Source organism: Pyxicephalus adspersus, chromosome 1, assembly GCF_032062135.1.
Source record: "Pyxicephalus adspersus chromosome 1, UCB_Pads_2.0, whole genome shotgun sequence".
Taxonomy (NCBI): Eukaryota; Metazoa; Chordata; class Amphibia; order Anura; family Pyxicephalidae; genus Pyxicephalus; species Pyxicephalus adspersus.
The window spans coordinates 13,424,967-13,441,727 of NC_092858.1; the positions used below are offsets into that span (position 1 = coordinate 13,424,967).

The following is a 16,761-nucleotide window of genomic DNA, read 5'->3' on the forward strand; positions in this document are numbered from 1 at the left end:
GCCTAATCTGTACAAAGGAAATTGTTCCAAAAGTCTTGTCCTGTGGCTTCACAAAAAAACCAAATCATCACCCCTTCACCACCATGCTTAACAGTTGGTATGAGGTATTGTTTTCATATGCTGTATTTGGTTTTCGCCAAATGTGGACATGAGAATTAAGTCCAAAAATCTCTACAATGGTCTCATCTGTTCAAAGAACATTGTTCCAAAAATCTTCTGGTTTGTTTAGATGCAATTTTGCAAACCTAAGCTGTGGTGCCATGTTTTATTTCTAACAACCCTTTCAAACAAGCCATTCTTGTTCAGTGTTTTTCTAATTGTACTTTCATGAACTTTAACATTTACTATGCTAACTGAGGCCTGTAGAGTAGTGGCTCTTGGGATTTTTCAGTGCGTCTCACCTTTGAGTACATTTGCTGAGACCTCTCCTGGAAAGATTGGTAACTTTCTTGAATTTTCCACTTGTGACTAATCTTTCTCATTCTAGAATGATGAATTGCAAATAGCTTGAAAATCACCTGATCACTTTTCCCAGACTGATTGTCAACAACAATTGCTTCTCTAAGATCTTTTCTGATGACTTTCCTCATTGGCATCGTGTTATCACACACCTGAATGCTCCAGACCAGAAGACCATCAAAACTTCTGCTTTTGAAGAGGTAGTCACATTTGCTGATTATCAGTAATCAGATGTGTTTGATTAGCAGCACCTTGCTGGTACATTCCTTTTCATTCTCATGAAAGTGGTGAGGGTTTACTTATTTTTCACAGTGCCTCTGCATTAACAACACTGGTGTAATAAATCATGTGTTATTCATCTGAAGTTGTATTTACCTTTTTAGGACTTGCAAAGAACCAAATAATTTTGTTTGTGTCCTAATATGCAAAACCTTAGAATTCCAAAAGGAATTCTTTGTACAGATGGCTGGATCTATTCCATTAATGGATGACTACATAATATCACTAGGCAAGATTTACATGACTTCAAAAAGAAAATTAATTTTTTTAAATGTTTATTTTTTTAGCCCACAACATACAAAAGCTATGTACGCAGCTTTTAATCATCTCAGGGCTGATATTGGACAAGAATCTGGCACGTGTACAGCGCTCGTTATCAATCGTCCGAACGACCGTCTTGGCGGATCCACAGACAATGGATGACGAACAATCCTAATGCAAGTAAAGAGGGAGAAAGAGAGAGGGCCACACCGTCGTTCTCCCCCTCCCATCTCCATGGAGCAGAACTGTGCTGTATGTACAGCTCTCATTCATACATCGTGCAATGCTTAGTTGTTGGAAAGGATCGTGAAAGTTCCTTTCCAACGACTATAATTGCAGGTGTATGCAGCTTAACCAATGAAAAAATATATTTACAAAACCATTGTACATTCGCTTAAAGCTGACCTATCATCGCATTTACAACAATATGTAAAGGGGTAGATATGGTAAAATAAAGATGAGGCATGAATCATCAAGGGGCTTTCCACTATTGTAAATAAAACAAGTGCTGGATTCCATCCATGCATAGCGAGATCAGCACTTGTTTTATATTTTACAATATGAGGTAATTTATTTCTTCCATGTTCTTCCTGATGTCACTTGATCTTGTGCCTTAGTGCAAAATTGAGAGACATCAGGAAGAACGGGGAGAAAAAAAGGAAAGAAGTTAGTGGAGTTGGACGAATTGGGGAGCCCTGCAAAGAAGAGGGACTCTTCGGGGGCAGGACTTACAGGGCTAGGTTTGTGGATGGATTGGGGGCTTTTCACAGACAAAGGTAAGATAATTTTTTTTAATGAAAGCTCCACTTTAATGTCGCAATCAAACTGTTCTCCTGTTATTCTAAGATCAAGAAAAAATAACAAAACACTTTGTTTGGAAAGTTATTTAATTAACCATTATTCTGATGTACGTTGTGCTCTAATATACAAGAACTATACAAGTAATACTACTGGATGTGTCTTTTGTCTTACCCGTAACTTACAGACTATGGTTGTTACAAGTATTATTACATGTGTTGTTGTATATCTTGTATTGCTTGTTTTTTTCTTTTTTTTTTTTACCCCATCATAGCCAGAGGTGGTTGAGACCTCTCCAAATTTATCAGCATCACTATGTGTATCAGTATCAGTTAACTTCACATTAGTTTGGAATTTACTCTTGCTAGGAAGACCAAGGGGTCCAAGTATAAAACAGCAGTTTGGCTTGACAACACAGATCCTCACTTGCTTCTAGACTCTAGAAGACACCAACAAACTTTTTGGTTATCCGCAGGGGTGGCAGCCTTACCACTGGCCAGCAATGTAAGAAACATTCTTCCCACTGACCACCACACGAATGTACTGTGAGCTTTAGACGAGTAATTAGAGTAATTAAAACAGGGGCTCCCAGAGGACCTGAAAGTTTTTTTTTCTGAGGGTTCCCCCATGGTAAAAAGTTGGGAAACACTGCTCTAAAGCAATGGAAGCCACATTCAAAATATATAAATATATATATAATTGGATGTATGTATGTGTATGTATGTTTCACTCGAAAACGCATGGAGACATTTCAACCAAACTTGCTATACATGACTGAGACTCATGTGAGTGCACCTGTCATCTTTGTACAGCGCTGTGCAATATGTCAGAGCTATATTTGGATGTGTGTATGTCATCACTAGGAAATGCATGGAGACGTTTCAACCAAACTTGCTAGACATATGACACCGCTGACCTTTGTAAGCACTGTGGTATATGTCAGAGGTATATAAATGTATATAAATAGGGGGGACATTAGAGAGTCAGCTCCTCTGTACAGAGACTGATGGATCTAGCTCAGTGTTTCAATGTACAGCACTATGGTATATGTCAGAACTATATAAATCTATATATAAAATTGGATGTGTGTATGTCATCACTAGGAAATGCATTGAGATATTTAAACCAAACTTGCTAGACATATGACTCAGACTCATGTGAGTGCACCGCTGATCTTTGTACAGCATTGTGGTATATGTCAGAGGTATATTTGCATATATGTATGTATGTATATATATATATATATATATATATTTTGCTCAGAGACAGTGTAGTGTGCCTTTTGTTTATATTTTTACATACTTTTTTTTGGACTCAATTTTGGACAAATTTCTGGCCTGTAATAATGCCGTAAAGCAATTGGCGGTGCGCAATCAAAGGCAAAAAAATGAAACAACACCGTAGACAAAAAATAACTATAGTTTTATTTGATTCCTTTTCCTGTATAATATAGGATTGCAATAAATAAATACCTGGGCAATGGGTTATCAGCTAGATTAGGCTCTGTAGGTCAGCCTAATCTTCATGCCATGTCCTTATTTTTAAATGCTTGTGGTAGACAAATTAGAAATGATTTTTGCTTTCAATTATACCTGGGCTTATGATAACAGTTTGCTATTGGGCACCATGCAACCTAAAGCCAGACTTTAGAGAAGAGCAGAGGACAAAACATATCAATGTACAGAGAGGTAGCTGGTAAAGCAATGTAAGGGGGTAGAGAGATGTATAGATAAGATGCAAATTTACCATTGTTCAAAGAGGCTCCAGTAAACCTGATGGGTAAAGAACATGAACAACAAGTAAAGCAGTTATCCGCTCTTTTGATATACAGTAGGTTTTGTGTAATCCATTAAACTTGTTTGCCAAAAAATAATGTATCTTATAAATAAACAGAAAGCTAAAAAAAAGGATGAACATTTTCCACAGTAGGATGGAAGTGATACTAAAAGAGGCTAAGTAAGGTGTAGAAAAACAGGGAGGGGTTTATTTAGTCTTAGGTGGGGTTTAGAGATTTATGGGCCTTGTTCCCTTGGGGTGGTCCTTTTTATTCTGTTTTTTTTTACCCAGTAATGCTATTAGGTAAGAATTTACATAAATCACCCACCCTAGAAATACTTTATTTTAGATAATACAAAATATACACATATAATATTGCTTATAAATATACAAATCCCAGAAGTTGTTATTTTTAACCATTGGAATTCTTTTTTTTTTCTTTTGTTGGATCATCAAAATATACTTTTTTCTTGTAATAAAATAGAATTGGAATTTATTTAAAATAGAAGCAAAGACTTAAAATGCATGCTGTAAGCTGATAACATCATCTGTTCTCATCATAGGGCTGATTTATTAAAGCTCTCCAAGACTGAGGAAGATAGACTATCATTGATCTAGTCCAGGATTGAAAACACTTTCCAAATAATAGGAAATACATTCGAAGAAATCCATTCCAGGTTTGCTAGATCACCCAGGTTCTCTCATGATAGTCTTTTCCAGTTTTGGGGAGCTTTAATAAATTAGACCCAATGGCCCTGATTTATTAAAGCTCTCCAAGGCTGCAGAGGGTACACTTTCACCAGTGAAGCTGGGTCATCCAACAAACCTGGAATGTATTTCCTAAAATCATTAGCTATTTGTTAGCAAATGCTTTCATTCCAGGTTTGCTGGATCACCCAGCTTCACTGACGAAAGAGTATTTTCTCCAGTCTTGGAGAGCTTTATTAAATCAGGCACAATGAGTCAAGGTAAAGTTCTTGTTAAAACTGAACAATACTCATTAAAAGGATTAAATATATTTTTTTTAATGCCCAGTCTTCCATGTAAGCTCATCAATGATTTCCTTCCTTGTGCTGCATGTACTATCTTGCTCTTTGTGTCCTATCAATTCTTACTATGAACCTATAAATATTCACTACAGTAGGAAAGCTAATGATTCTAATAGAATCTCACGGTTAGGTTGGGGGTGTAAAAAGCATGGAGCAGTTATAGGGATCATGTGACACTGATGGAACTCTGTAATTGGTGCACCAGTATTTCACAGGTAATTGGAAGGGAAGTGAAGAGAAAGTAAATTATCACACACTACGAGGTATCAAATTTTACATAACTGTACAGTGAGGGAAAGAAGTATTTGATCCCCTGCTGATTTTGTAAGTTTGCCCTCTGACAAAGAAATGACCAGTCTGTAATTGTAATGGTAGGTTTATTGTAGGTGTGAGAGACAGAAAAACAACAAAAGAACCCTAAACTAACCCAGTGCTTAAAAGTCAGAGCTTGATGTGCATTGTAATTAGTGAAATAGGTATTTGATCTATCAACCAGCAAGATTTCAGGCTCCCAGGTGTCTTGCCTGTATTCAGGTAACGAGCTGAGATTAGGAGCACCCTCTGTAAGGGAGTGCTCCTAATCCAAGCTTGTTACAGAACCTGTAAAAAAAACATCTGTCCACAGAAGCAATCAATCAGATTCCAAACTAGTCACTATGGCCAAAACCAAAGAGCTGTCTAAGGATGTCAGGGACAACATTGTAGACCTACAAAAGACTGGACTGGGCTACAAGACTATCGCCAAGCAGCTTACGGTGATAATACACAAATGGAAGAAACACAAAATAACTGTCAATCTCCTCGGTCTGGGGCACCATACTTTTGAGCACTGGGTTTTTGATGGTTCTTTTGTTGTTATTCTGTCTCTCACAGCTACAAAAAAAACTCCTATTACAATTTGAGACTGGTCAATTCTTTGTCAGAGGGTAAACTTACAAAATCAACAGGGGATCAAATACATCATTCCCCTCACTGTATACATACAGAAAGTGCAACACATGACATGTGTTTCATAGCAAGCCATTAGTCTGTTCTATTTGTAGGTAGTCCAGTGCATACTGCTTTATGTTTATTAAAATAATTCCTGAAAATTTTGCTAAAATTAAACATGAATACATAGATTATGTTCCTTGTGTAATCTATACATAGATTATGTTAGATTGTGTTGGGGTCACCCCTGATTAGGATGCTTCCTCTTGATGTCTACACGCTTCACGGATAATTTCCGCTTCCTCACGACCAAAACAGGAATATGTGATGTTTGACGCACATAAGGTCTCACCTATGATAGGTGGTAACGGACAGAAACAGCAATGTATGATGTCTTTCCAAGTGAGGACTAGCAGAGGACTGTGCGGACAAAACTTAGATCAGCATGTGAGTGAATCAACGAGGCAACCTTTGTGGGGAATGTAACATGAAGAGAAGTTATGGGAAGGAGAGGTCCTCTATGGTGAATATATGCTGCTTTAATAAAACAAAATTGATAGGACGTTTTCCATGGTGAACATATACGGCTACAATGAAACTAGTTTGATATTGATAAAAAGGCTCTGCAAATAATAAAAAATAGCTGGAAAGACATCATACATTGCTGCTTCTGTCCGTTACCACCTATCATAGGTGAGACCTTATGTGCATCAAACTTTAGATATTCCTGTTTTGGTCTTGAGGAAGCTTATCAGTGAAACGCGTAGATATCAAGAGGGAGCACCCTAATTTAAGGTGACCCCAACAGGAATATCATTGGGTTTGCACCTTTTTAATCTAAGTTTTTAATGTTAGATACAATTTTTATATCTGTTTAAAAAAATGTTATACTTTACTAACAAAACTAGGAAATTTGTATTGATTGGCCTATAAAGTCCCATACCACGATTTTGTGATTCACAAAGTGTTTGATGTTTTGTTGGGCATGTGGCCTGTAATGAGATAAAAAACTTTAAAGAGTCGACCTGAACTCAAAACAGCTAAAGATTTGTGGTCCTACTTCTATAAATTGCGCAGATATGTTTATTGTTTAGTATCTAAAATTTGTAAATCGTTAAAATCTTGTTACTAGAATAGATTTTAATTCAGCACAAATCCTGGGGAAATGCCTGGAAACTACTACTCTGTAAGTGAATGCAGCAGACTTTTTGCATTGGTCTGACATTGTCCTAATAAGTCAGAACAAAAATTATGCAAAGGTTGTACTCCCTGCTATTTGCACATTACAGATATATATGTATTACAGACATCCCTCTGCATCCACACATACAGCAATGGTCCTTCAATGGGCTTGATGTATTAAAGCTCTCCAAGACTGGAGAAGATAGACTATCAAAGGAAAACCTGGGTGATCCAGCAAACCTGAAATGGGCCTGCTCCAGGATTAAAAATAGCAAATGATTAATAAAACATGTATTCCAGGCTTGCTTGATGATTCTGGTTCTCCCATGATAGTCTATCTTTTCCAGCCTTGGAGAGCTTTAATAAACCAGGTCCAATGTATCCAAGGCCAGAGCACTGATAAAGTAACCAGCACTGGGGCTAAATTAGAAGTCATTACACAATTAGGCCATTATCAACTTAATGTTTTAGTTTACCCTCAATGTATTTTTAGCCGATGGTATCTTTAGTTAACATGGAAGGTTTCCAGGCATTTCATAGGTAGCACCCAGTGGCTGACAGCCTTTCTGCTGCCAGGTGTTTTTCATGGGTGGTTGTGTACCTCCTGCAATTGGCCCCATTTATTACCTAAAGAAAAGCTGCAGGTGAAGTGCTGCTAGCAGTTGCTATCTGGCAGATGTGGTTGGTAACCACACGGGCCTTGCCTATATATGTAAACTACCCCATTCAGTCTTCATTTTTTCCTTTCAATCCCTTATATTAAAAAAGAAGGGTTTAAAAATAAATTTAAATATCCTGTTTTATATAAAAACAACAATATGTTTATGTTTGAAACCAGAACAGTAAAAATATAGTGTGTAAAAAGTCTTGCACAGTGCTTTGGTTAAAAAACTCAAATCCGAAGACACCAAAGTGCACATATCCTTAGCCGTCTGCTGAGCATGAAGGCGCTGGAATATAAACCTCCTCCTATGTAACAGTCATTGAGATCCAAGGTAAGTGACATTATTTTCTTTAAAAAGACTCTCAGTGACATTTCCCAGTGCTGGTTGAGTTGGATAAATAATTTCTTCGATTGTCACATAGGTTCCCATGATAAAACCTACAAATCCAATTAATGCTATAGAAATATCCTTTACGATTGTGAGCGGGTTGAGATTGTCTCTGTAGAAAGTGAGAATTTCAATAAGTGGTGGAAGGATTAGTGCTAATGAACTGCTGCATACTGCCCCAACAAACGAGATCACCAAATCAAGACGTGGGATAGACACCGCCATGGCACCTGGGAAAGAAAACAAAATGCTGTGTTAATGTGAATCACTGAAAGACATTTTCACTCTGAAAGGATACAAAATATCTCTTCTAGGATCTTAGAATTCTGACATTTACTACAAATTTATCATCACATGCAAAACAGATGCAGGTGAGTGTGTGTGTCTCTATATGTGTATATATTGTATATACGAGATCTGTTTAATAAATAACAAAATTGATAATACCTCACTTTTATTTATTTATATGACCATTTTAATGCTTGTCCCCTTCAATATTCTCCCGATTCACAATTAAGCACCAATGCCGTCTTGTTTTGTTCTTCCCCTTTGAGTGATACACGGCTCCCTTCGCAAGCATGGTCCGGAGTCCATGGGCTCCAAAAGGTTGGGGACCACTGCCTTAGATCACCAATTTCAATTTAGGATAGTAATTAGGATAGTAATTTAGCATAGTAATGTGTTTGTCTGTCACAAAAAGTGCTGTGTGAGAAGGAGCATTGTCCTGATGAAGAATGAAACCATTTTCTCACATTTTTACTGTCTTTTCCTGACTCTTTCTCGGCTTTGTCAGAACTTCCTTATAATAATGTTGGGTTACCGTTGTGCCTTCTGGATGCCATTCTGCCCAAAGTACCCCCTTCACGTCACGAAACACAGTAAGCATGGCTTTGAATTTTGACTTTTTTTGATTCTTGGTGCTGAAGGTGTTTCCAGTGACAGTGGTTTTGTTTCAGGATCATACTGGAAAATCTGGGGTTTTCCTCAAAAGTGATGACTTTCCAAAAATTTCAAAATGGTGCATTACTCAACTTTTACACCTATAATTTTTTAGCACATGAAGGGAAACACAACAGCATGAAAAGGTGACTGACAATAAACTAAACGGCAGAGAGTGCGGGTGTATGTTGTGCATGTTTGGAGAAGAAAAACAGTCTTGTAATTTCATAGACAGACCTCATATATTTAGCTGTTTGCCTGAAGTTTAGCTCAATGCTAAGGCTAGTGTACACTAGAGGTGACCAAAACGAGAATTTATATCAGCACCCTGGTAATTGGTTTACCAATTACTAATTGGTTAGTATGCAGAGTTCCCCTTCAATAATGTTATTTCTTTATAAACAGCTTTCCTTATTTGACTTTTTTTTTAAAAAATATTGTGTTTTGCTTGGAAAGCAGATAGAGTCATTCTGTGCCAAGTTCTCACAGTATAAGCATTCATAACATTATCTTTCCTCCCTAACAGACATAGGAGCAGTGAGCAACTGAGCGCTGTACAATATGCTCTCTGCAAAGATAACAAGCTGTCAGACTGTTTGCCTGTTAGGAGCTGAAGGGACACGTGTACAGGGTACTGCGTCTGATAATCATGGAGGAATACCAGTTCTTTACAAAGCATCCACTGAGGACCTGAGTAGGGGTAATAAATGCATATTTTTTTGTTGAGGATTTTGTTACCTTATTATTACTCTAAATAACATCTGCAATAACTAAATAACATTTTATTTGCAATCTTTAAATGCAAACTACTAACAATTCTGCCTCGGTTTGCAAAGTTAGGAGGCTTGCCAATATGCAAATCAGCTGTACTAAACATGCTGCGTCTGTGCCAGCTTGGCTATAGAAAAGACTTACATCCTTATTTTATGAAGAGGGCTAATTGATATGAATTACCGTCAGCTAAGCAGCTAAAAAAAATACAAAATATGTGGGTTCTTTATGCCCAACAAACAATTTGTTATTCTGTGCAGAGTTTTGTAAATCAGACAACCCCTGGCAGGCAGCAAGGCCAGATCATTTGCCTCCACTCCACCAGCACATCCTGGATTGACCATGGACTGCAGTGTTCTCCTCGGCCCTTTTTAGCCTGGTGCACCAACCAGCACTTTTCAGTAACCACCCAGATGTTTTTGAGCGGTTACTGATAAGTTTGGTCACAATACAGGGGCTGCCACCCACCTACAATTTCTTCCCACCCAACTTAAAAAAATTCCGGTAGAATTTTTTTTTTTAATCTGGGGTATTACAGAAGCGACTTTGCCCACAGGGTAAAGCTAAAATATCACTGAAAACTTAGGCTGGATTCACAACATTTGCAATGTACATTTTTGCACTTGCAACTCATACTTGTACATTTTTTTTGTATGGGTTATAACTGGAGCCATAACACTTCATTTTGCTTCCATTAACATATTGTTACAGGATGGGTTTTAATGCAAGATGCTATATTTTCACCCAGTGATTGGTGTGAACTGGACCTAATGGAATTTGTGGTTTTAGATCGTCATTGCATGTGACCTGCGATGAGGAATGCAGATATAAAATAAAGGAATGTGAAAAAGCAAGTACACTTCATAGAAATTATTTACCCCTCCAACCTATTGAAACAGGGAAATATTATATCTTTAACAAACAATACCTATTGATAGTAGCAACATACTTCAATAGAAAGCAAAAAGGAAAAAATGCCCTTTCAAGTATTTATTATAAAAAAAAAATAACAATGTAATGTAATGTTGTAATAATTTATTGTTTAAAGTGCAAGTACACCTCTGGCCTAATACCCATAAATTGATAATAAAATCACTTCTGGTAGGCACTTTGCATGGTTTCTAGCTAGTGTCTGACATCAATTTTTCTTCATTCAAAATGATATGCTACATGAACTTCCTATTTCAAATCCCTTACAAAATTTTAATCTTTTTCAAATCAGGCCAGTCAAAAATCCTCTATTTGTTCTTTTTGAGCCATTCGTTGGTGGATTTCCTACTGTTCTTCAGATAAATATTGTGCTGATCAATTTCCGTTTAACTTTTGAACATATAGCTTCACATTCTCATCAAGCACACTTTGATATTATGAAGAGCTCATAGCTTACTCAATGGAATGATTTATTAGAGCTGAATCATCTAGGTTTACCCATGATAGTCTATCATCTCCAGTTTTGGGGAGTTTTAAGTAATCAGGTCTAATGACTGCAAGCTATCTTGGCCCTGAAGCCCCAAAGCAACCCTAACTCATACCATTTCCATGACCATGCTTTAGAGTTGTTACAGGGTTCCTCTCCTTAAGGCTGGGTCTACACAGACTGTTTCTCCAGCATTTAACCTGAGGCTTTAAAAGCCCATGTAATTCCTATGAATTCCAACGGGCTAATCTACACCAGGGCGTTTCCTTGATTCATCCAGCCATTCCACCAAGACCATAAAGTCTGGTCACTGCATGCTCCATGGCAGGTTATAGTCTTGATATAATTTTCTTGTTGACAGCAAAGGATTTTTCACATACATGCATCTCTCGTGGAGTTTTCATTTGTGCAATCTTTTTCTAATTGTAGATAAAAGGACCTTGACACCAACTGTTCCTAGAGTAACCTGGACATCCCATGATATCATTTTGGGGTTCTTGGAGACTTCTTTTAGCACCAGTCAGCTACTTGTGGAAATTAATTAGCAGTCATCTAAACATTTAGAACTCTTGGCATGATGACACCAAACACATCAATAGCAAAGAGTACCACCAGGCCCTCGATATCTAAGGTTTTAATAAAGCAGTTTCCACAGACATAATCCCAAAGGAACCTTTCATTAGCAACTAATCTAGAAACTATTATTATGTGTATTTAAAGTGGTGCTAAATGTAAACATGTAATTATTTTTTTACACACCAAATCTGCATTTCATTAGAATATGATAATGAACACACATTGGTAACTTCATGTGTCATTTGTTCTGTTATATTTATCACCTTTGTCTGTAGACACGATTTGAATGGACATCTATTGTTTTCTTGCTCAGTTATTCAAAAACCTCAAACAATTTCCATGAGATATATTACTTTCACATAACTGTATATAAACATTTTATTTTAGTTTTGGATAAAGTGCAAGATGATAAACACCCCAGGATCATGTCTCAAGACAAAAGAAAAGTGTAAGATTTTTCCAGAGCAAGGGAAAACTTTCTTTTTTAGGAGCCATTCTTCACACTTGTGCTGGTGCGCTGGGGTCCCATGCACTATAAATAGCACATTAACACACGTCGACAACACACATCAGCGACAGTGCAAAACACCACATTGCAGCAACAGGTAGGGTACAGACCACTATATTTGCAGCTTGCAGTTCACTGGTTTTGAATGTGTTGCATTGTATGCTGCACACTTCAATGCATACAAATGTTTGTGTTGAAGCACACTGTATTCTAATGACAATAGGAACTGTTGTCAGTGGAACAAGTGCCACATTGGACAACTTTCGAACTTTAATCCTCTTCTGGTGACAAGTCAAAATGTTATATTTTCCCATCAATGAAGAGAAAGAGCACTGCTATTCCTCAAGGGGAAATAAGACTAAACTTATTTTTATATTTTCAATGTATTTCTACAATGTATTGTAAGCAATATTAACCTTTCCATATATTCTCTAACACAGTAAATCTTCACTTTAGAGTTTAGGAGAACTGTAAATGTATCATGCCATCACCTAAAGTTTAAAATATTTTCTAAAAAATATTTTAAAAAGTTATTTGTATTACCAATTAAAGCATATCTAAGTAAGAAGAAAAGTTCTATCACTCACTGTCAGCTAAAAGAGATATATTTTTTTTAATTTCCATAATTTCACATTTTTCTTTTCCATAATTTCCTTGCAATGTGTCTTAACTTGCTAGAAAAATGGACAATTCATTTCCCTAGCATACCCCCTTCATTGTATGCCATAGTCCTCTATACTTCTGGGAATGTCTAATTGCCCTCTGTGGTGGCCCAGTCTTCTACTCCCTCCTTCTACATATTCATTGATTACGTTGCTGGGAAATGGGGGAAAGGGGAATTTCAAGGAATATCACAGTGATAACTCTAACATTGCAGGGGCTGCTGATCATGGACTAGTCTCAGAGTTTTTGGATGTCTATACAATCATAGCACTCCCTAATGTGACCTATTTGGAGGATCAGTCCTACAAATCTCTCCGCCTCCTTGATTTGCAGTTGTCTTTCATTTTGGTCTCATTATAAAAATGATACTTTTTAACCCCCAAAAGTGCTAAATAACACCAATCCATGCATCCAGCCTGTGTATTATTGCATTTATTATGTTTGGACCAGTAGTAAAAAACATGTACTTGTGGGGTCAGCCAATCATTTTTAGTTTAAAAATTCTGCATGCACTTTGTTAAAGGGGTGTTGCCTATGGCTACATACTTTCTGCTAAAAGAAGTCTCTCTCTTATTTTAGACGGTTGAGAGATAGGCTATTACAATTAAATACCATGAATACACTAAGTTAAGTTAAATGGCCATAAACCCTTATGGGGAGATTGTAACTAAAATGACATAGAGAATAAAAAGGAAGTTTGAAGTTGAGCTTAGGTGACAACCACTGCATTATGTGCACATTGGAGAATAAATTGTAGCCACCCTAGGAGAGAAGGAACATTTTTGGCAGGATTATAGTGCAGCATGGCAGATAGCACTCTGGCCTTTGCAGCCCAAGAATCCCAGGTTTCAATCAAGACACTAACTGTACAGAATTGTTTGTTCTCCCTGTGTTTGCTTGGGTTTTCTTCAGCCACTCCCACATCTCATAAACATGCAATTAGGAAAATTGACTTTCCCCCAAAATTGTCCATAGACCGTGTTAGTGATATATGACTATGGTAGGGACATTAGATTGTGAGCCCCTTTAAGGGACAGCCAGTGACATGATGGATTTAATTTCAGCACTATATAAACACAAATATATATACATAATTTTTATTTGTTACTTTATAGGGGTCAAAATCTGGTCATTGGAGTCCTAATTCAGCAACCCCCACTCAGCTCTGAAACAACAGACCACTTTTAATAGAACTCCATTGGTGGCTGCAATCATCATCATCCAGAAACGGATCACTAACACGCTGCATCAGCTCTGCCTTTGTCTGACGATTGAAAGGAAGTGCATTGACATCACTTAACCCAGTATAAAAGCTTTACCTAAGGAAAACAGTGTGGAAGCCCTGTATTTACATACCTGACACAAAGGACCCAAATAATTAAAGCTGCCCAACACTGGAGAAGATAGGCTGTCATGGGGGAACCTGGGTGATCCAGCAAACCTGGAATAGATCTGGTCCAGGTTTGATAACTTTAGCCAACTAATAGCAAGTTATTTTGTTTGCTGGATTCGGGTTCTCTTATGATAGTCTATCGTCTACAGTCATGGAGAACTTAAATAAACCAGCCTAAAGAGTCCACAGGACAGATCCAACATTATTGAAGCCTGCAGAAGCCACTGAATACCAATGGATTTTTTAAATGGAGGTTAATGATATAAAGGTATATATAACACTAAAAGAAAACTATATATATATATATATATATATATATATATATATATATACAGCACACCGTATCTACACTCTCCTGTATATTGTGATGTCAGGGATTTATTCATGCAGACTTGTAAAGCAGCTGAAAGCTCCAATTTACAGCACAATAATTTTAAAAACTTTGTACTCAACTTGTCTAAAATTTCTGTTTTTGTTTGAAAAGCTTTCTTGGTCTTAATATCTTAACCATAGCGCAAAGTCAAACAATGGTAGCAAGAGAAAAATAACAGAAAGTTGTTTTCCCAAAGCAATTACGACTGTCTCTTATTCCAGCTTGCAAATGTAGGAAGATTACAATAGTGGGCACATTTGCATTTTGCTATTAGCACTACAGTCTGGCATTGAGGATTTCTAATGTACTGTGTGTGTGTAGACACGAAAATAAGCAAGCAGCTAGTATAATATGATATATCTGAAAATAATGAAAATAATTTCCCAGTATATTACCACTAAACTCTACTACTGCTGTGCTTTGATGATATTCCACCAGGGAAACCTGGATTTGAATTGGGTTAAATGTTTAAATAAACAACCTATTACAAGTTTTAATAAGCACTCTACCATCAATTTTCTCTGTAATAGGTAATGTTATCAGGAAACATTAGGTCTTGTATTTCCAGAAGGAAAATGTCTGTGGTGCATTTAGGATGCAGCTTTCCTATATAACATCTATGTGAAATATCCAAAAAAATGGGAAGATGATACTTCGTTGTTGTACAAGCAAATAAGAGGAAGGAGGGAAGGGGAAGGAAGACTTGTATGCTTGTGGCTCAGCCTTCACCTCAATTCAACCTGGGTGATTCAATGACTCAAAGTGCACCTCCATTCTCTACCTCCTCCACCTCCAGTGACCTCCATCTCCATTCATCCTTATTCCTGCAGTCCCTTAGCCCCCTTTTTTTCTTTTTATTCCTCCAGTGACTCAACTGGTTTCTTCATTCTACTTAATTTTTCCAGGGCCTCCATCACCTTCTCCATTCTTCTTCACTGCTTTGGTAACTTATCTCCCTTCTCCATTCTTCTTTTTCTCTCCTCCAATGTCTTAGCTCCAATCTCCATTCTTCTTTGTTCTTCCAGTGACTCAGCCCTCTTATCCATTCTTTTTTCCTCTTCCAATGGGCCTGATTTATTCAAGCTCTCCAAGGCTTTCTTAAGTGAGGCTGGGAATGGATTCAGCAAACCTGGAATGGATTTCTTCAAAATCATTTGCTATTTGCTAGCAAATGTTTTTAATCATGGACCAGGTCCTTTCCAGGTTTGCTGGATCACCCAGCTTCACTGATGAAAGTGTATCCATTAAAAGTGTAATAAAGTTTAGCTTTATTAAGTCAGGCCCTTTATGTACACGCAGAAGATACAGCATACTACTGCTAATCAGGAGAGGAGATGTCATCTGGAAGTGGAGGGATGTAAGTTTGTTTTGTGCTGCTAAAGCTTTCACAGATGATAATCTTTCAGCAAATGTGAATCCAGGTTGCTTCAGTCACATTATCTAAATGCTGCATTAAGTCCCATGCTGCACAAGCTGATTAGTGTTAGGATAATGCAACAGCAATTATAAGCAAATTAACTAAGAACCGTCAAGCTTACAGCAGCACAACAGCTTCATTATAAGAAATTTCTCAGCCCGTCACTTGGATAACAAGCTATTTGAATGACAGAAACTGGGAGAGTGCCAAATATAAATATGGTGTCTTAGTTAAAATTAATTTTACAAGGACACGTCAGCAAATTATTACAATTTCAACTGATAAAATTAGTTAGTCTCATTTCATTGTAACATATTTGAAATAGCTGAACAATTATCTTGACTAACTTGTTCCCAAGTTACCAGATTTTCTGTTCTTCACAGTGCTTTAAAGGTCTGAATATTAATCAAAGCTCTATGAGTTCTATGCCCACATGTATTATTGGTGCAGGTAGATTTATTCTACACACATCATACAGAATTTAAATTGAAACCTCCCAGTGTATACTGGAAGTGAAGCCTGTAGACTATAACCATCACTCCCAAACTTTGAAATCTACTGATCATTATTCAACACTGTAGCTCAGGTCATTCCTGTGCACATCTGACCTCATTACTAGACCTTAAAACAGGCACAGAACGGAGTGTGCCTCCGAGTATAAGGTTTGTCTATGCTGCTGGAGTAGATGACATTAAAGAAAAAATATTTATAGTTTTTTTCTTAAATGTACAAAGCACTAGTAAGCATTAAGGGGCTAATAATTAAAGCAGGACTAAGCGTACAAAGTAAAATATTGTGAGCAGGCAGTTCCTATAGTTTTTATTTATAAAATGTAGAACTTACTGTACATTATGACATTTTATTTTATTACTTCGTAGACTTGCAGGGTTACTAAGAGGCCCAAAATTAGAATTAAGA

General features: G+C 37.1%; 1 protein-coding gene across 1 annotated transcript in view; it reads right to left on the minus strand.

Moving 5' to 3' along the window:
- Positions 1–3,200: 3,200 nt before the first annotated feature.
- SLC36A4 (solute carrier family 36 member 4) overlaps positions 3,201–16,761 on the minus strand; it is a 134,910-nt gene continuing 121,349 nt past the window's right edge. Inside the window, exon 10 of the mRNA XM_072398636.1 lies at positions 3,201–8,016. Coding sequence (XP_072254737.1) covers positions 7,715–8,016 — 302 coding nt within the window. The 3' untranslated portion in view covers positions 3,201–7,714. The remainder of the gene's footprint in view (positions 8,017–16,761) is intronic.